The sequence below is a fragment of the Grampus griseus genome (assembly GCF_964374135.1).
Source record: "Grampus griseus genome assembly, chromosome: 9".
NCBI lineage: Eukaryota > Metazoa > Chordata > Mammalia > Artiodactyla > Delphinidae > Grampus > Grampus griseus.
Window position 1 is genome coordinate 74,050,190 of NC_139003.1, and position 21,832 is coordinate 74,072,021.

The 21,832-nt window shown below is 42.3% G+C and overlaps 1 protein-coding gene across 3 annotated transcripts in view; it reads right to left on the reverse strand.

Moving 5' to 3' along the window:
* Positions 1-21,832, reverse strand: part of RAPGEF5 (Rap guanine nucleotide exchange factor 5) — a gene marked incomplete at its 5' end in the record, with an annotated part of 214,756 nt that overhangs the window by 52,836 nt on the left and 140,088 nt on the right. For 2 of the 3 annotated variants that reach the window (XM_082662273.1, XM_082662271.1), the window contains 2 exons: positions 13,814-13,902; positions 14,367-14,485. In XM_082662273.1, the coding sequence (XP_082518399.1) occupies positions 13,814-13,902; positions 14,367-14,485 (208 nt within the window). The remainder of the gene's footprint in view (positions 1-13,813; positions 13,903-14,366; positions 14,486-21,832) is intronic. The other variant, XM_082662272.1, reaches the window with a different exon arrangement.

Consider the following 21,832-nt stretch of genomic DNA (forward strand, 5'->3'; position numbering starts at 1 on the left):
CACTTAAGGCTGAGCACAGGGCTCTCTGCTCTGGTGAAGACAAAGTTGTAAGATAAAGTCTCAGCTTTTGCAAGGATTTGGAATTTGACTGGTGAGATCGTTAAAGGACCACAACGGGCAGTCTACAAGCTCCAGCCTGATGAATATTCCATCCATGTGAATGTCTGAGCGAACCTCCATACCCCACCCCTGCCCACCACTGCCACCCAGCACACATGTTTTAGCCCCAGAGAGCCCCAAACCATGCTTTGAACCACACCTATTCCTTACTGTGCCCCAGGAAGCCGGCGGTGGCTTCAGTAGGTGACGGGGAAACGTCGGTTGGTGGGGGGGAAGACAGTGGCTAGTCTGTATGACAATAACCATACCAGCCAACCTTTATGGACCACATATTGTGGGCTGTACCACAAGCGTCACCCACATGATCTGTGTTCCTCAAAACCACCTTAGAAGGTAGGTCTTACCTTTAGCGGGATGATGACACTGAGACTGAGATAAGTATAGAGAATAACCACTGAGTTAATGTCGGAAGGGGCCTAGGTCCCAAGGCGTGCTGAGCCACAGCAATGGCTCTCACTGCACAATGTTCTCCTGAGGGTGTGGATACAAACCGTCCATGTCAGGGGTGAGGGGAAAGGAAGTACAGGAAAGTCATGGAATCCTGGGTTTGGACAGGGAAAAGCATCATAGATACGGGAATCTGGTCTTTTTACTGGCCTTGAATTGCCAAAGATGGCCCTATGACGTCTTTTTCCACCTATGCGCATGCCACAGTTCCTTTATTCCTACTCAAATGTTGTTATTTTGTTTTTATTTTCTAGCAAACACCTGGCAATAGCAAATAGCTATAAGAGATCAGCCAATTTACTTTTCTAAAAGTGGAAATGACAATCACATGGAAGGATTAAGACAGTCCACAGATTCATAATGTTTTTAAGATATTTTAACGACCAATTATACATATTTATATTTTTAAAAATTGAAATGTAAAGGCAGAAAGGAAAACAATTTTCTTAAAAGGTCAAACCATAAAACTCTTCCTTTTCTTCTATATAAACTTCTCCGTATTAGACACTGTAGATACTGAAAACCATTAGTCACATTACGTTTTGTTCACTCTTTCCCAAATCAAAAGAAGTGACTTGCATGTCAAAGTCTTGGCTATCCCTCACCTCAGTTATCACCTGTCAGCCCAACATCTGGATCAACAGACCATTAAACATGTATCAACTGTCACTGGCCAAGATATTTTTGCCTTTTGGCTAAAGGCACTCATACATATCCCTTGTCTCAAGTGGTTCTAAGAAGTCAGTTTTGTTTTAAATTAAATGTACTACTTACAAGCCTACGAACGTCCTTAAGCCTTTCTGTTAGCATGATTCATGGTGATTTGACTCACACAGGTATGTAATGGGTACATATGAGTTCTGAAATATCACCAAGAGTACAATAATATAATTATATAAAATTGTATACTATAACCTACTCTTAAAAGAACAAATTTAATTTGTGATATTGTTAAAAAAACTTCTTCAAAACCATATGACATGAACTATTTCTTGGTATATGTTAAATTTCTTTTATGAAAAATATTTCTAACAACTGGAAGGGAGAATTTTGGAGTGAAAAATGCAGAATTCTCTAGCATGAATTCAGGGGCTCAAATCACACAAGAAAGGTACTTACTGGTAAGTAAACCTTGAGAATTAAGAATACATGAGATTATCTAACGTATAGCACAGGGAAATATATTAAATATCCTGTGATAAACCATAATGGAAAAGAATATAAAAAAAGAATGTATATATAACTGAGTCACTGTGCTGTGCAGCAGAGATTGGCATAACATTGTAAATCAACTATACATCAATTAAAAAAAAAAGAATACATGAGATTAGTGTCAATAGTCACTTGTTGAGAAGCATATAAGACTTAATCCAAACCACTTTATAGGCTTTTAAAAAGTGATTATACAGCACTTTAAATTACAATGTGTTTATATTACTTTGAAGGGACAGAAATATATAGTTATGGCCTCGGGTCTAAAGTATCGAAACAACATAAGCTGCCATTCATAAAATTTCATGCCATTTTCCTCTTCTTTAGGAACCAAACTTTGATTTTTCTTGGGCATACTGCTCTCCAGATAGCTTAAAACCAAACCAAACAATACATTTCCCAGTCTCACTTGTAGCTAGATGTGGCCACAACTAAGTTTTGGTCCATGAGAAAGAAGCAGAAGCCAGGTGTGATGAACAGGTATGTTCTTAACTAGCTCCATCCTGCTACCTGGACTGTGATGCTATATTCACTTTGGTTCGTGGGATGCAGGTCAGACTCTAGGGACACTGGAACAAAGAGCTGGAAGGAATCTCACTCCTGGCTGATTTCAGAGGGGCCTTACCAGCTCTGGACTGCACTTCTTTATTTTTATTTTCACATGAGACAGAAGTATACGTAACCTGTTTATGTCACTGTTCGAGATTTTCTGTTGTATGCAGCCATGCCTGATCACAAATAATATACACCCACAGAAAATTTTCAGGAACTCAAACACATGATCAGTAGTGTGGTCTTGTTCTCAAGTTTCTCAGCTATCATAAGCAGGGAACGTACATTTAAGGAGAGATGAGTGCTGTGAATTTATCCTGATCTCATTACTGTGGATTTGTAGAATGTGCTGATGAAGACATATTTGCCTTTTATGTTTTTGATTATTTTTTAAAAGAACAAACAACCTCCCCAGAAGACTGTCAGATAGTGTAAACTGTCACAATAATTCTGAGATACGCACTCACAACACGCCAATCAGCACTGGCAGAACTTGAGCTTACTAAAATCTTTCTACAAAAGTCATCAGTGGTAAATGAAAACGACGTTGCAATGCCTTCAAATTCAGATCAAACTGAACTAAGACACAAGGAGTCACACTTCGTACGTTCCGTTCTTGGGAAAAGATCCAAAATTAGGATGAAAATATCTTCACCCTGTTCTTCTTTTTTTTTCTTAACAAAATCATGACACTGTATTTATGATATCTATAAGCCTGCTACACAAAAACAAGCCATGTGATATCAAGCAAGACAGGAAGAAAATTTGGGGGGAAAACCTAACTTGCTCTATGTACTATGTAAATCTTTCTTCATAACAAGTCTATTTAAGGCACATTCAAAGGGATGTAGCAAGAAGGAAAACACCAGATGCTTTAATATTAGAACTACCATCATGAGCCCTGATATATACAGCCACTCACCTAAAACCCTGTTCACTGTTAGACTGAGAATTTAGGTAGAAATATCCAACCAGACATGAGATGGGCAATTTTAACTGATGCTTTTCATCTTCACACTAAGTGAAGCTCATTTACAGGATTAAAAGATTTAAAACTTAGAAGACTGACCAAGTATCCTGAATGCTGAAAAGAAGGATAAGTCTGAAACAGAAAAGGATACAGGATGGCTCTGAAAGTAATTTTCTGTCGCTATTTAGATTACAGCAAGATATTCTGGGGATTACAACATGGTATTTTAGTTTTCCACCACACTTTCCGTTCACACATACCTACCAATTCTGTCTAATTTCGTATTTATTTCTGAGATTTGGTGGAAGGACGGCCAGCCTAATAGCAGCCTTAAGCACAAGGCAAAAAAGCTGCAAACAGAATGAAAAGAATCGTTTCAATTGTAGAGCGAGAAAGCCCCAAGGGCAAAAAATGAGGATAATGGGAAATGGGAGGGGAAGGTTATAATGAGAAAGACTGCAAAAAGAAATGAGGAAAGCTCAATTATAGGTACGTTAAAGGCAAAAATTCTCCCACTTGAAGAACATTCCTTTTAGACATGTGCTTGTCAATTACAGCAATTCTGTGGCATTGCACCCTTTACATGAGGCCATAATTTGACTGAAACATGCTGTGAGAGATTAACATGCAGCGATTATAATCAACAAATTGCTATTTACTAGCATTCCTTCCTCACACTTACAAGACTATCTGAAATCCATACTCTTATATAGAAAAATCACTTTTTTCCCCATTTTCCGATAGGATGCTAAATTTTTGACTGAGGACGATGTCACAGCATTAAAAAATACAGACAAGAACATCTGATAATCTCACTTTAAATCCATCAACTGGAGAGATGACACACAAAATCTCTGAGGGAGAGAAACAGAGGGAGAGAGAAAAGAGAGTTTTTTCATCCTTTGAATTGTCTTAAGCACAGTCTCGAGTAATTTCATGTGCTGATGTTACATTAAAACTATGATTCTGCTAAAATTACTCGATTGTCAAACTGACTTTTGACACAGTATCTTGTCTCCAGAAATTTCAGAATGTGTTGCTTCTTTCAATTCGCTGCTCCAAAAATACCTGACTCACATCACACATTTAAACAAGTTTCTGGAAATATAGCGGGACGCTGGCAAAATCACAAGTGTTTCTACTAAAGTACAATATTAAATATGCCAGTAGACCCCAAATTCACTGAGAAAATATGGTCATTTTTAAAACTTTAAGAGTTAAGAACAGCATTTTCTTTTTAAAGAAATAAAAATCCATTTTCCTTTTAAAAAGAACAAAAAAAGAAATTTATAAGAAAATCAGCACCCAACTGAGAAATTGTGCTACAGAAATTATAGATTATAGAACTATAGATAGAAAAATAGAAGTAGCAGCCTTTGTTCTTAGAGGGTATATATTAGAGAGACAAAATATAAAGAGAAAACTAAACAAAGCTATTACCTTTCTCAAACGCATCTTTATGAGAAAAACTACAAGTTATACTGGATTTGTGTTTAAAAAGCAACCTTTAGAGACTTCCCTGGTGGTGCAGTGGATAGGACTCCGTGCTCCCAGTGCAGGGGGCCTGGGTTCGATCCCTGGTCGGGGAACTAGATCCCACATGCATACCGCAACTGAGGAGCCCACCTGCCACAACTGAGACCCAGAGCAACCAAAATAAATTAAAAAATAAAAATATATATTTTTAAAAATTACAAAAAAAAAAGGGAACCTTCACCCTATGTCAAAGAGACTATACAGATTTAAGCCAATATCTTATTCATGTAATTATAAAACCGAAGACTATTCTACATGAACTTTGTGACTTATGAGAAAGGGCCTTTATATTTTACATTTAAAAACAGACTGTAATTTTATCTATTATGATTCTTTGAAAATTGACAATTTATGTACATATTACGATTCTTTGAAAATTGACAATTTATGTACATATTTATGGCAACTCTCAGTGTACCAGAGTATTTTGTTATTTGTAATAATTTATCCACCAGCCATTCTAGGAAATTAGAAATTTACTGAACTACAAAGAAAGAAATACCTAAGCTTCCCCACAGTTGTCTACCTAAAAAGATGAGTACCAAATCGAGCACCCGAGTTGGAGGAAAAGCTCCAATTTTAGGGGAAGCAAAGAAAATGTAAATAAGGGGAATAAAGCAAATAAAATTTCCAAGGTGAATAAAAGAGAAAGTCCATTCATTTCTAAGCCTTCTGTTCTGGCTACAATTTACATAGGAAAACCCTCATGGTTTGGGGGGTTGAGGACATCACCAGCAGGACAGACTTCACAGAAACAAGAAGTCACATGTGTATTTCATCTAGAATATAATGTGTGAAGGAAACTTTCAAAGATCCTCTATCTCACTTCCCAACTCTAGGACACAGCCTTCCCTCTAGCCCATCAGAAAGTTGTTGATATTTTCCTTAGAAGTATTCAAAGAAGAAAGTCTAAAAACTCTTCTTAAGATGCACAAGTTTTTCAAAACCCTTATAGTCAGGAGACTAAAGATCTAATTTCTGAGGTAATTCTCGCCCCTTGTGTATTTCCTTTTCCATTTCCTATCTTCAGATCCTCCTGAAATTAATTTCTCACAGCCCTACAATATTCCAGTTTGTTTCTAGGGTGCTCTAGACTTAGAGTTGAACTTTAAGTACTGGAAGACATCATGTGGAGTAAACATGAAAATGATGCGATTTAATAAATGCACTCCGATGATCCAGTCTCATTCGAAATGGGGACGGTATCCCTGAAGAGTAGGCTGTACTCCTCCTTACATCTTTATCCATTAAACATCTTCTTTTGCCCATTGGTTATGCTGTAATGAAAACTTCCACATTTTCACTATTAATCAGTGTACACTAATGACCTTATGCTTCATCTCTGTCTCACTGCATTTCACCTTGCTTCATTACCAACAAGAGTATTAATTAACCCACAATCTACTGGCAGTGTAAAAGCATCAATTCCCTTGTTATCGTATATAGTATCACATGTTCAAAGGTGGTGCGAACAGATTAGTTCAGAAGATGAACACCTCAAATGAAATTCACAGTCATAATCTGATTTTTAACATTATCTGATGTGAGTGGTCTGATACAGCATCAGCTGCAACTAGGACCTCTTCCCCCACACCCCCTCTCTTGTGTAACCTTCTTGAAGCAGTGAGCCCACCCAGTGGCCACCTCGCTCACAGGTGGAAACCAAGAAGCAGGTCTTTGTGCTGGAGATTAGCTCCCTCTTAAGTGGCTACTGAAGCGCCTGATTTGGGGTTTACAGCTAGAGTCGAATGGGAGGTTTTTTATTTCAGTTCTGCCTTTCATTCAAGATTTTAGCCACTAGGCAAAAATGATGTCTAGGACAAAGCTAGGAATACATCTGGGTTCACTTTCAGATTCAAATGACCACTCTATCTCTGAAGCAGCTTAGTTAACTTCTGCCTTAGCGTCTACGTCCATTAGATGGAGATAATCATCCCGTACAAGCATCCATCTAGTGGAGGGGATGTTTCGATAAACAGCGTGGTGTCAGATCGTGGCTCTCAAATTTGGAAGGGGCCTCAGATGTCATGTGGTCTAAACTCTTTGATTTCATACATGAGGCAAATGAGAAAGAAATTTCTACACAATTCTAATTATCTCATCACTTAGTCAGTATTAATTTATAAAGTCTTCCAATGCTTCAATTACAATCGGCAAAAACATTACATTCTCCACATTAGCAATTAGGAGAGAAGCTAAGGGAACTGCCAAAAAACCAAACCAAACCAAACCAGAAGCACAGAGCTTATAAAGCAGAACAGAAACCAATATTCTAATATGAGCACTTTTACTCCTAGCACTCTCTCAATGGCGCTTTGGGGATTTTCATTGTCACCGTGGATCGCTGTTTCAAGCCTTCGCTTTATCTGAAAACACAAGCCTTCGCTGAACAGTGGGGTTCTCATCTGCATCTGAGGCACACCCAGGGCAGCTGGAGTTGGTGTTAATGAATTTATTTAGTCTTTCGTTGATTTTTTCATTAGCATGTATGCAAACAAAATTAACCTAATATTTAACACTGACAGTTTCATAAAGCTGAAAAAGACCTCGAGTGGCAACCTAGTCCAGTTATTTGTCTCTGAGAAAGCTACCTTCACAGGTCAAGAAGGTAAAAGGCTGACATCAACCATTTCCCCGGATTGCAGAGTCTACGGCTCCTAGCTGTCGCCAGTACCATCCAGGGATACTTATACCTACTTCCAGCTCCTTTTATTTATTTTTTCAACTAAGTCTATTTCCTTTGGTTCTGAACTTTGCTGAATAGGACCAGACATTTCACATTCATTCTCTATACTACTTTAAACGCATTAAAACATCCTCTAGCTTCTTCATTTTTAAAGACATGTGGATATAGTTCTCCCAAATTTGTGTCTATAATGAGATTGGTTATTTAGCACCACGAACATCCACTCTTTCCCTATTTGCTTTTTGTCTGACTCCCTCCACTAAAATGTAAGCCCCACGAAGGTAAGGAGTTTGTGTGTATTCTGTTTACAGCTGTATGCCCCACAGCTAGAACAGTGCCTACGTAAGAGGTCGAAAATATCTGCGGAAGGAAGGAATTAAATTTTTCTATGGTATTCATTCACCCGCATATAGAAACTGAACACTCAAATATGCACTGCTGTACTTTATTACAGAAGCAGTGTGTAAAGTTAAAAGTAAAGGAATTACAGGGGGAGGGCTAGTATAAGAGCCCGGATGCAGAGTATTTCATCACTGGGGGAAAACCGCTGCTTTTCTCTAGCAACGGACTGTTTCTGAATATCCCAAAATAGTAAAACTCTCTGCAAACGGCTATTACTGGTAGGTGATAAACCAAAGCTATTCTTTGTAAATGTTATAGCATAATTTCCCAAAGGAACTTAAAAAGTTTCCCATTGGACAAGGTTATACACAAACACACTTAAATCATCACCGGGTATGGCCACTGAGCCTTGAATTCCAAGCCTGTTACCCCATCAACATTCTAACTACTCTCTGAGCGAGGTTGAAGAAACACAGCAGTAAGACAGGGCAACATGAAGTCACGCCAAACCGCCTCAGCCCTTGTGCAAAGCCTAAGTGATGGTGAGGTCAGCACAAAACGACCGCAGGGTGAAGGTCTCCTCCAGATCTAGAATTCTACGGTTCTGTGACATACTTTGAAAGGAAAGGGGTTGACATAAATCTCTTTAGATCAAATCATTTTAGTGATGAAAGATATGTCAGAACTCATCTCACATATAACTTGCTCAAGGTCTCAGGTTGGTCTATTAATGGAGCCCAGATCTGGGGACCCAAGGCTTCAGAATCTCATTTTGGTACCCTTTCTACTCTGCTGCGTGCATATTCTCCTTCCTTAGAACATCATTTCTTACAGAAGTAACATTCCTGGCTGTGAGACTGAAGGACCACCCAGAGATCCCTGGAGTGTGACAGAACCCTGCAAAAATCCAAATGGGTTTTGTTCACTATACCGTCACCTCCTCATTCCAAGAACTGAGAGCTAACAGCTGTGTGGCCAGTACCTCTGTCCGCTCTGATTGTTTTCTTTTTTCAAAACCATTTCAGTGGATGGACCAGCAATGCAGGTTTGTGAATTCTGAACTCAGGCTGCAGAGGCTCTAGGGCAGGGACCAGTGGATAGGAGGCTGGACACAGAGACCAGGAGAGGGAGTGGGGAGGGGAGGTGGAGGAAAGGAGAAATGACGCCCGTAGTTCTCAGGGGCAAATTGATAACTATTGGACACTTTGAATATGTCTCTGAAAAAAGTGGAGAGACAAAGTCACTGTCCTAGTTCTGTGGCTCTCACACCTGGCTACATATAGCTTCATCTGGGGAGCCTTCAAAGCCCATAACTCTTAGGCCCCAACTCGGGTCAGCTGAACCAGGATCTCGGGGGTGGGACCCAGACATTGATATTTTGAAAAATGCCCCACGTGCTGCTAATGATACAGCCACAGATAAGATCCACTGGTCTATTATGTGTTACATGATACCACAAAAATAAAAAGATAGATCCAAGATAATTTTACATGCATGTTAATCGCACAAAATCACGGCGAGGCTTACCACCATCTAAAAACTTCCATGCCTACCCACCAAAAGTTTTAGTCCTGCAAAAGCCATGCAGCCGCAGCGTTATAAAGGTCTTGCCACCTGTAAAAGCAAGCCTAGAAGAGAAGCACCAAACATCTTTCCAGAAATCCTAAAAGGTAAGGAAATTAAGGAAGAAGTTCACCTAAACTGTCTTCCGTATTTCCAACGATCAGGAAAAAGGCATTCTTAATTTTCCTTCACAAGAAATATGTATCAAGTATTTAGGATACGCTTGGTGCTGGAACGGGAAAGAAGATAAAAGAAAATGAAAAATGGCTTGCCTGCCCTAGCTTCACTCAAGGTTCCATCAGTGCAATGCCCCAAAAAAAGCCATTAAGCTGGCAATGGAGAATAGCTTTGGGACCCTATCAATGAAGTGAGACACTCCTATGATATAAACCAGGTACTTTCACGGAGGTGGTTGCCTCGTTACAAAGGTAAGGGACTCACTTTCTCCATGATGTAATCAGCCTACTAGGTGCTGTTGAAAGTACACCACCCACACGGAGGCGTCCATGCCTTCCGTGGTCAAAGCAGGATGAGCAGACATTTCCACACTGAGTACACAATATACTGAACGATAACCTCATGAAGTAAGAACAGCCATACCTGGAAGAAAGCAGGCCGAGCCTAGTAAGAATCGGCTAATATGCTTTACCTGTTCCCACTACCTTATTCCCTGCTTGTTTTTTCTTCAAAACCTGTAATCATAAGCACATTTGCTTCAAAAAGATGAATAAAAACCCAAGACATGGGAAAAAAAGGGGAGCAAATAATGTTATTTCCTCTTGTGTTTCCCCTAAGGTAGACTCATCATAATGCAGATGTAGAAAGAAAAGGCAGTAAGAAGGATTTTCTCTATGTATCCATCTGATCACAGTGTTGTCCCCAGTCACCCCCCTTAGAACAGAAATCGTTATTCCTAATAGAAGCATCTCTAGACAAAACACATTTGATCCTTTCCAGAGACGGGGCTGGTGGTGGGGACCTGCTCCTCTACCCCTCCAGCTCCTCTATTCACAACACATTTTCTTGCTTCTTGCCTTCCTTGTAATTCTCCTGGGCTGGGAATGCCCAGTGACGTCTGCCCTATTTCTGGGAAGATGAAAGATAGAGCTGCTTGATTTTTCCCTAACATTCCAAACGCTTCAAGTCAGACCCTGAACCTCGAAAGAAAAGGTAATCTTTGAAAACAGCTGCAGTCCTTCAATGTTCACAAATAGGTATCCAGTTACCAGACTCAAACAGTTTTTCTATTTTAAACAATGAAGAATTATTCATTCATTCATTCATTCATCCATCCATCCATCCATCCATCCATCCACTCATTCCAGATATTCCCAGGATGACTGTTTGGTAATACCAGGGAGGAAAGGTAGGCACGTAGGGGATTATGAAACTAAGCATGGTAAGTGTTGTGTGGATCAAATCATTTATGAAAATCATTAGTAGGTTGCTTGTAAGCATCTCTAATAATGTTTTTTGCTTTTGAAACTCAGTTTGATATGGTGATAGAATACTATATGAATTATTGTTTGCTATTCCATTCTATTCTAGATTTGGGTAATAACAAAAAAATACAGTATCTCTTATTTCTATTCCATTCAGTTAAGTAAACTTTTTTTCCACTTGCATGTAGACAGCAATTACTAATCACCTGAACCTGTCCTTTGTGAGTATAGGTCTCTTAGCCTATTGGGCCTTGCACCTACATTTTCACAATGAAGTGACTTCTGTGGGGAAGAGATGGAAATAACTTGCATCTCTTGCTTGGTTAACTTGCCCAGCCTCTGGTGGGTACAGGAATGTAAGAGTCCAGAACAGGCTCATCCCAGCCTCCAGGACCATTTATTTCTTCCCATGAATGCTTTCTTCCTCATTGCCGTTGGGGCCATGTGGATAACCACCATATGGCCCCACCCGGCTCCATATGGCTCCATCTCCCTAAAAGGGGCGCTCAAGAACATAAAAACGCTGCTGTATACGTTTAGTGCAGCCCCTTCTCGTTTTCCTCCATCTGTCTTCCATATGTTTACGCGACTCAGACTCCTGCACACGTAGACCTTTTATAGTGAGGGTTGCCAGCCTGACCAAGATAAAGAACTAACATTCACCGCTGTCAGTGACAAGGGGCCCCAACTACTTTAAATATGTGACTCATTTAGTATTCAAACTAGAACGAACTCATAACCACTTTTCTTCAATTTGTAAATGAAATTGATTTGAGATTTATATTTTTTAAAATGTTACCAACAAAAGCCACCCAGTGGCTCTTCTGTTGTATTTTCTCCAAGCGCTATTCGTGAAGCGTGGAAGAACTGCATGTGGCTCCCACTTAGGTGTCCCTATCATATTACACGTCAATCTCTCTCCAAAGTTGACTTTTTCATTTTCATAAAACTCTCCTTTGATCAGAGGAAGAGTTGTTACTGTTTTCCCCCTCAGGTGTCCCTGCAAACATCTGAAGTTTTACATGTGTCCTCTGCAAACGCGAAGGAAATGAGGAGGAATGAGGAGAGACTGACCCCTGCGGGGCTCTACCTGCCCGGCTTTGGCCACACCGAGTCGTGGTCCTTTTAGCTTTGCTCGGCACCTGGCAAGAGGGACACATCTGATCCCAGAGTTGGTATAATCGAGAAGAAACTGGGAATACCAGTCACTAGACACCAGGTACAACACTGTTTCCCAGCAGGAGGCCACTCCTGGCATTAGTAACAGGAATTAGGGTGATTTCTCATTCCCAGGGGTAACTTGTCAGTGGGTACCTAGGCCATCTTTCACAAAAAACTAATGACAGTGAGAACGAAAGAAAAAAGAAATCAAGTAGGCCTAGTACTGGCTTCAGTAATTTCTACTCTTATTAATATGACTTAGACACAAAGTCCTGTGTTATAGAACTGCAGTGCTATTAAAAAGAACGCATTCAGTCCCCCAAACTGCTACGCACGTTCAAAGGTGTCCTCTTCGTGGCAGATAACTTGCCTGTAATCTAGTCCAAACCACCTGTGTAAAGCAGTCTGCTAACCAGTACGCGGAAAATTATGGCCAGTTCCATGATGACTATCTCTGATGAAGCAGAACACGGAAATAGTGCTCAAACGCACAAAATATTAATAGATAGACATACAAAAACCACCCAGCAAATGCCACAACAATACGTTTCTCTTTTAGCTTGTTTGTGTATAAATGACAACTATTGCTATTTTTCCCCAAACACAGATATGCAAAATAAAGTTTTTATTTGAATTTCAAGATCAAACAGTAACATTTATGTAGGATGCGTGATTGAGTCATTTTTGGCTTTTTGATAAAAACACTATTACATATTTCACACATCTTTGTTTCTCTTAACGTCCTTTATAATGCAGTATAGACCCAGACATCAATTAAGTTCAGACAAAACTACTGGGACCTAAGGAAACTCTTGTTCCCACCTAAGCTGTCATTTCACAACCCTTCCTGCATGGGAAAAACCTAAGGAGTTACTTGTACTAATAAAACCAAAAATGCCTTTTATTGACGCAGTTGATATACTGCAAACTGCGGCATCACAGGTGCTACGGTGGCAGCAAAAAGTGTATTTTAGTCAGGGCATCAAGTTGCAGAATTCAGGCTACAGCCAGAGGCCTGTTCATTGGAATAACTGCTCCAGGCTGGAACAAATGATAAATTTTGCTTAAGAGAAGCAAGCACTGCCCTTGTGTGATAAAGGAAGTTTGGGTAGATCATGCAACGGTAGTGTTTCCAGAAGTGCAAGGGTGAAAAAGCTAAGTGGGTATTTTGCTCCCAGATTAAATAGAAAGGACAAGAAGCCTGATCAACAAGACTTCAGTGAATTACAGTTTCTGGTCTGAGAAGCTATGAATATCATATCCTGCACAGCAGGGCTTGCTCTGAGCAGTTTGTAAACCACATGGAAAAAGGCAGAAGTTGCTGCTAAGCTAATAGCTGCTGAGTAGTTGCATTAATTGTTGACTTTTCGGCAGGGAGGCTACTCCCCCCAGCTCAGTGCTTCCCACAAGCCAGGTGCACGCTATAGCTGGTAACCCCATCCCTCATATTCCTTCCCACTGGACACTGGCTATTAAATGCTGGCCTCTCGCCAACTGCCTTTAGGTGAGATGTGGTAAAAACGGCCAGCGAAACAAGAACATCTGCCTTCGTATCATTTTCTTTGTACAGCTACTTCCCAGGCGGCTGCTTGGATCTACGTGCGTCCATTTACTGGATTTAAACAAAACAGCAGGAGGCTAAGGGGGAGGCCCAAGAAGCATATGCTGGGTCAGCCCACTCTGGTTTCAGCTACAGTACAGACGGAGGCTTTGCCCCTCTGGAAACTGACAAGGGCAGCCGCAGCTGTGAGTCTGGAAGCAGGAGACACCCCCCTGCCTTACCTGTTTCTTTGTCCTGGACTTCTTCCAGGTGCAAGTCATTCAAAAGGTGCTCCAAGATCTTCTCTGGGGTCCCGGACACGACCACGTATCTGTCGGAGAGCAGAGAGTCCACGGAGTCATCCTCAGTGGAGGACTGTGAACGGCTGCTCCATTCTTCGTCCTCGTCCTCCTCGTCAATGTATTTGAAAGAAGGCACATCGAAGGTGGGCAAGGGCAGCTCTCGGTCTGAAAGCGCGGCAGAATCCTTCCTCTCTAAATGAGGGTCAAAGACTCTCAGCCGGGAGCTGCCCATTGTGCACGGCTACTAACAAAGGCATCCCCTAAAGGCTCAAAGATCTTGCCATCTCTGTCCTTTCACTGGGAACTGAGTCCATCTGGCTGCTAAGAGCTCTGCAGTCAGCTAGCACGCTGGGCTCGAGAGGCGGAGAAAACAGGGAGGGAGGGAGGGAGGGGGGGATAGAGGAGGCAGAGAGAGCGAGTGAGATGGAGCGGGAGAAGGGGAGGAAGGCAGGGAAAAGGAAACAGGAGCACGGGGCTGGGTGGGAACTCTGACCTCCAATCACTCTCCAAACTCCCCGCTTGGGGGGCTGGGCCGCAGCTCTGCACTTTCTTCAGCACCAGGACGTCCCGGTCTTGCTCTTTAACCTGAACGGTTGTCACTTCATCATCCTGCTTTCATTGCCGATGGGAGTGATGGATGGAAGAAAGAAAAACAGAGAGAAAATTTAAAAGGCAAAAAAAAAAAAAAAAAAGAAGCTAACTAAAGCTGCACTTTCTCAAGTTGCTTTCCCACCTAATATCTTTACAGATTCAGAACAAATTAGGAACCTGGTCAAGGATCTCCCTCTAATGGTACAGGGTCCAGGCTCAAGTTGTATGGATACATAAAGCATTAGAAAGACATAAATACTTTAAAGGAAACTGGAAAAAAGAATGAAGTGGGGATGGGATTCAGAGTTCATTTTTAAAACTACCTGAATGATGTGAATTAAGAAATCGAAAGTTCAAAGTCTCAAAAACACAATATACTAATTGCGTGTGTGCTATACTCTCTTTTACCTGGTTAATACTTCTTAAACTGCCACTATATTAAAATTAGAAAGTCATATAAAACATCATTTAAACACTAAAACAATGAGCAAGCCATATTAAGCAGATGTAGCAGATATATATCATATTCATTTACATCACAGCCTTATTTTAAGGTGGGAAAAAAACTACTCATTCTATCATTCAGTTCCTGTTTTACTCCCAAACTTGAGGTGGCCTTCATATTTATCACATACTTGTTTTGCCAGAATACAAGCAAAAACGGATCTCTAGTTAGAACCTCATCTAGGCTGAAATTCGGATGTCACGGGTGAATGCACTGACTTTCTTCACCGCGGTCCCTTTTAACACGGAGAGAAGGCTGAACAATCATTCATTTCTGCACACACAGCTTCCACAGCCCAGAGCCTAACACGGCCCGCTGACGTGGCTCTGTCAGAGTCGGGCTCACTGCTGACCCAGCAGTGTGGAGCCGACCCAAGTGACACCCAAGTGACAAACGCTTCCAGAGTGTGGAGTGTGAAATTCTCCTGATGGGTGGCGCCCAACCAGAGGCAGGTAGGGGCGGAGGGGGTAGGGAGAAACACCTGTAAAAATATTTACCGTCTGTATTTCTGAGGATCTGAGCAGAAGATTGAAGCAAGAAAAGTTGATAGCAAAGAGGCTTCACCTTAAAAATTATGTTGCCTCTTTAAAAAGGGAAACACGTCCTAGGGTTCCTAGCATGCTTCTGTGTTTCTGCTCCTGGCAGAAAACCCTACCTCAATTAGGTACAAACACACAAAAAGAACATTTTCCCGCCCCCCGTTGGATAAAAAGTACTATGTCCTCGTGCCTTATTATCAGTTCCATAGATTTATCAGAGATGCCGATGTATTTATTCACCTTCCATAAGAATAGGAAGGCACTATTCTTGTCGTCATTGCCAACCAAATCAGTGGGAAAATGATGATTTCAACTCCCGGTGTGCTGATTCCTAAGAAAATGTAGTGACCTAGTCATTTGAGTCCCCCAAGATCTTCTTAAAAACAAAAAATACTAGTCATTCTAAACAGCAATATAATTTTAAGATCATCCTTTCTAAATCTCTTAGTGGCAAATAATTTTACTATGTAAAACTGATGTATTGCACTTCAGCAAGGTCAGACGCACAGTTACTGTGGCAATTAATACTGGATATTCATTGTTAAACTCCCTGAGGATGGCAGTGTGACTCCTGTAACATGAATACCAATGTATAATTGCTATCTTTCATTTCTCCAAAGGGGTTCTTTTGTTATCCATGTGGCTGAAGTGAAGCAAGGTGGCTGGTGAGAGGAGCGTAATATTGACAAAAAAAAAAGGGGGGGGGGCAGAATGTGAGTCCGGGATACTGAGACACAGAAACAAATAATTCAGTAAAGAGCAGGTGTGAAAGGACAAAAATCTTTCCCTAGCTTTCCTCTCGTCGTAAGCCAATATTCATTTTATATGAGCCTGCTGTCATTCTGAAGTACGTTTTACATTCTACGTGCATGTGATATACGGCATTATTAACTTCCGCGGGCCATGCACATACATATGGATGGGAAGGGCTTCTCTAATGTCTGTGTAACTAATATGTATTACAGGGCTGTGCACAGAGCAGCTACACTCTGCTGGGCAGGGGAATAGCTGAACCATACTGATGTACTATCAATAGCATCTTATGTCACAGTGATAGTTTCCATTTTGAAAACCTGTTAAAAAATAAAGAAGCAAAAAAAGCAGAAAAATCAATGTATAAAAGGAGATGGAAGTTATCTAAAATTGCCGTGAAAACGTAATAACCGTATGTATTATACCCGGCTCTCAAGAAGGAAGGTGAAATTAACACCTCCTGACCAACCTATGTACCCTTACCTAACTGCTCTTCCTGAAAAACAGCATAAGTACCAGAGTTGAAGTTCTGGGTATGAAACTTTACTCTGGTGCTTGCTTGGTTAAGAATAAAAGTATTTAAAGAACTAATGACAAGAAATATGTTCAATGACAAACAGTTCATGAAATGCAAGTAAAGCATTAAAATGCTTACTTTATAGACAACCACTCAACAAACAGTGAGGGTCTGCTTTGGGTAAGGCACTGTGGCAGACACTAAGGGGCAAGCAGCAGTGAGTAAGACCAATGCCCTGCCCTTAACTGACAAGGTGATAGCTCCATAACAGCGTAAGTCTAATGTGGTGAGCTCCCCCAAGATGAGGCCACATGCAAGAGAGAAAGCAAAGGTAGAGAACCCATGCGATTTGACTGTCAAAGATGACAGATCAAATCCCAGATCTGTGGGTGAAAGAGAATGGAAATGCCATTAAAGGGGACAAAAAAACTGGTTCTGCTGAGAATGATGAACCTGGTTACAGACAACTGATGTTTCAGTACTGATGACACATCATGCTATAGATGTTTAGCAAGCAGTTAGAAATAGAGAACTAGGGCTCTGGACAAAGGCCAAGGACAGAGATAAATCTGTGAACTACTCAAGTTTGGGAGTGGATGAGATTGTTGAAGGGAAGCAGGACAGAAAGGGAACTAGGAAGAGAAAACATAGAAAGAAGGAGGAAGAGGGAGGGGATCAGAGTCATGAGGAAACCTACCAAAGAGATGACTAAGCAGTGAAACCAACAGAAGCCAGGAGAAGGTGGAGGGCACTGACTCAGGAGAGTCAAGGGCAAAGGCTGTCTGACGTTGTCAAATTCACCAAGATGAAGAGTCTAGGAGGAAGTGATGAGGAGACCACAATGGGAAGGTGAGTGTTGAGGTGTAAGCGGATGTGAAGGAAGTGCACAAACAGGCAAGACCGCCTCCTTGGAATTTCATCTCAAAAGGAAGGAGTCAGGCTGAAGAGGCTGCCTGGCTGGGGAAGTCGGCAAGGTGAGGGGCTAAGGAGAAGGGGCGAGAGATCAGGAACGTGCATGGAGGGTTTAGGCTACAACAGGATCGAGCCTTCCTCCTTCCAGAGAGGATCACGGGAAAGAAGATGGGTGGAAATTTAGAAAAAAATTAGAGCAGGGAAAATAAGGTAGCTGAGGTAGACAAAATGAGATGCCTTCTATCATCTCCGTAGAGTGGGGGTTCCGACCATCTTCTGGAAGGGGAGGTTCCTGGGCCTGAAAACTGTTGGAAAAATGGCTTTAGGGGTTGCAACAGGGAATAAACAAGTTATGAAAAGAGGAATTGCCAGGCAGCTTTGTGCTGCTGAGGGTGGAAAAACATATGTTTATGGTTTTAGGCCTTCCTGCCAAAGTGCTCAGAAATCTGAGTGGGGGGGACTTCCCTGGTCTGGTGGTTGGGACTCCGCACTGCCACCGTGGGGAGGTGGGAGGGTGGTGCGGTGTGGCCCGCGGGTTAGATCCCTGGTCGGGGAACTGGGATCCCCACATGCTGCGCAGTGTGGCCAAAACAATTTTTTTTTAATTTTTAAATTAAAAACATAAATTAAAAAAAACAATTTTTAAATTAAAAGAAGAGAAACCTGAGAGGAGAACAGCGAATGACGCCCCCTCTGCCCACCAGGGGAAGAGATCAGCATAGGAGACACCAGGAGGGAGGGAGGAGAGGTGTTGTGGGCTGCCGTCAGCACACACGCAAAACAGCCCTTCTCCACAGGGCGTCTGTCTGGTTAGGGAAAGGAGTGCGCCAAGAGAGGAGCTGATAAGCGGGGGCCGAGGACAAGCCTTCACAGGAGTGAAGAGAGCAGGCAGGCAGTCGAGGAGGAAGCAGGTGGAGGCTTTCATCAAGGAGGCTGATCTCTGAAGTGGGGCAGTTCAGAGCAGGGCAGACGGAGCAAGGGAGAAGCAGCCCCTAACACCTGGGAGCCGGCCTGGCACTCAGGCTGGGCCTTGTGTTCTCCTGTTAAATGTCACTGATTCTGCGAAAAATCAACATCAGATGAGGCCACTCTGTGACGGTGGTGGGACAACACAAAAACACAGCCACTCGGAAGTCATATCTTAACACAGACAAAGCATAAACATTGATCACGGCAGAAAATACCAGAAAGCCCAGCGAGTGAGTAGCGACTGCTGCTTCTTTCCCAGTGACAACTTTGGCTTTGCTCCTCTCCCTATAGATAAGATTTAAGATATCGTCACAGAGTTGCCCAGTTTCCTGATCTAGAGCAAAGTCCTGCTACTTGAAATCCTCTCCAAAGTCACCAAACACAAACCCAAGTCTGGGATGTCCTTTCTTCTATCACCGTCTTGTACTGAGCTGCTGTGAGGCTCCCCACGGTGCGAGGGCTCCATCACTATACCAAAAGCAATAAACCCAACTTACTCAACTACAGGTGTGCTCCTGGTGGTCTCTGGCTAGAGGACAGTGACCATGGACAAGGGTCATAAGATGCCGCCCTGACACTGGCATGGTGCAGTGTGGAGAGCATGGTTACTGGAGTCAAAGATAAAATGCATTTCCTTGTCAGGAGGATGAGAGAGTCATACCCAGGGATGTTCCTGAAAGTGATGAGAGGATGGGTGAGGAACAAATGCCCGAGGACTTCCCTGGCGGTCCAGCGGTTAGGACTCTGTGCTGCCAAGGCAGGGGGCGCAGGTTCGATCCCTGGTCGGGGAACTAGGATCCCGCACGGTGCAGCCAAAAAATAAAAATTAAAAAAAAATTTTAATTAAAAAAAAAAAAGAATGCCAGTGCAAGGGGCACAGACCTTAGGAGAAGGGACTGCTGTAGGTGCAACACTGAAGAGGAAGGTGCAGTGGGGAGTGGGATGTATTCCCAGAAGGCACCATGCTTCCCACCGCCCGCCCCAGCCAAGGCATGGGGGCGCTCAGCTCTGGTTGGTACAGGCTAAGTGAGAATTCTCCCTGCTCCCTGACACACACTTTAGCTCCTAGATCTGCACAAACCAGGTCTTTGCCCTACTCTCTTGAAGGGATGGTAGGAAGAACAAGAAACTCTAAGGACCAGGCCAGATGGATTCTTCACAGCTTTGCCTATGGGATGCAGTCTGGGATGAGCTGGGAGATGGGGGAGGAAAGGAAGTGTAAAAATAAATAGGTATCCTCAGCTGAAAGGGGGAGGGGAGAGGAGGGGAGGGAAAGATGTTTGATCAGACTCACAGGACCTTTTGAACAGAGGCCATGAAAAATATGAAAACAGAGGAGGGTTTTCAGCTTTTCTCTGCTCCTCATCTCTTTGTTCTATTCTTTGGTGACTAGCTCTGATTTCTTTTCTTTTTATGGCTACACTGCTCCCCTGCCTGCAAATTCTGAATGAATGATAGAACCCGTCCCTTTGACTTACTTTAGATTAACTTCCTTGACCAAGATCAGCTTTTATACTTCGAAATCCAACTTTTCTTTTTTCATTTATTCACATGAAAGACATTTATTTTTAAGATGAAAATACATATAGGGTAATAAAAATACTGATTTTTTTTTAAAAAGTAAGGTGAAGAACTGATGTTCACAGTTTAGCAAGTCTATGCTGTCCTGAACCAAATTTCTGACTGCATTTATATTTTCACTTGTCACCAGCACTAGCAAGAAAAAGTCATTACTAAGGGATTTCTCAGGCCTGCTGGAATTGTCACAACTACTTGCTTGATTTTCCATTATCTCTGATAATGGAAAATATTCCTCTCCCAAGTACTGACATAAAGCAGCCACTGGTATTCTCCATGGCACTGTGTCCCTGATGCTCTGTGAGTATCAACTCTTACAAGAGGGCTTAGCTGGGGGTTCATGGATGGGCTTTAGTGACTCGGAGAAGCTTCTGAAAGTATATAAAATTTTTATGTGTAGGCACATTTTCCCAGGGAGAGTCCAGAGTTCTAGGTCTCACTGGAGTCTATGAACCCCAAAAGGTACAAATCGTTCCACACAATGACACTCATATTTATCACTGCATCTAAGTAACCTTCTTTGACAATCTCCTGCTGGTAACACTGCCTATCCAGATAAGATGCCCAAAGAACGCTGACATGACATCCATCACACTGACCTCTGATTATCTGCTCCCTCTGCGCTCTCCACGAAATGATGACATCTTGAGGGCAGGGACTGTGACTTCTAGTTCTCTTCCTAACACACAGCTTAGGGCCTGGCACATGATATTAACTTGATAACGGTTTACTGAGCGTGCAAGTTCAAGCAAGAGAGTGAGTGAGCGAGTGGATTACCTTTAAAAGACAGAATTCGATCTCACGTGGTTCAATGGTCACTCTCCTCTGAGGTTGCCCCTACCCTCTCTACTTAGTCACTTTCCTATTATGATGCTCATCACATGAGATAACTGTGTTTTGTACTTGAGCGCTGTACTTGCTCCATCTGTCAGAATTCTACCAAACTAAGCTCCCGTGCAACTGACATATAAGAGACCATATAACTAACACAACAATGGGAAGGCATTCACTAAATGGTACTGTCCCTGAGTCTAGGGCACATGGAAAAAAGGGTGTGGGCGTGAACAGGTCACCCTGTGGGTTGAAGTGTGAACTGGGCAAGATGTGAATTTTGTGCCCTCTAAAATCCCCCTTCTGCCCCCTTCGGTTCCAACCAGGATCCTCAACACTCCTCACGTGACCCAGTGTTCCATCATCAAACCTGTGTGAAGCAGGCAGCACCGGAGAAGCTTTCAGATGGAGAATGCACAGAACCATCTAGCTTGATGCCGTGGCACTCAAGAAGTCATACAAGTAGCACAAGGTGCAATGCTGCTTTCCCTCAAGTTTGTGAACACCATAACTGAAGATGCTAACTTAGTGGTAGGAAGGCATTTGCTATGGACTGAAGGTTGGTGTCTCCCCCAACCCCGAATTCCTATGTTGAAACCTATCCCCCAAAGTGATGGTGCCTGGAGGTGGGGCCTTTGGAGCCCTCATGAATGGGATTAGTGCCCTTATAAAAGAGGCCCCAGAGAGACCCCTTGCCTCTTCTGCCACGTGAGGACACAGCAAAATGACAGCTATCTATGAACCAGAAAGTGGGCTCTCATCAT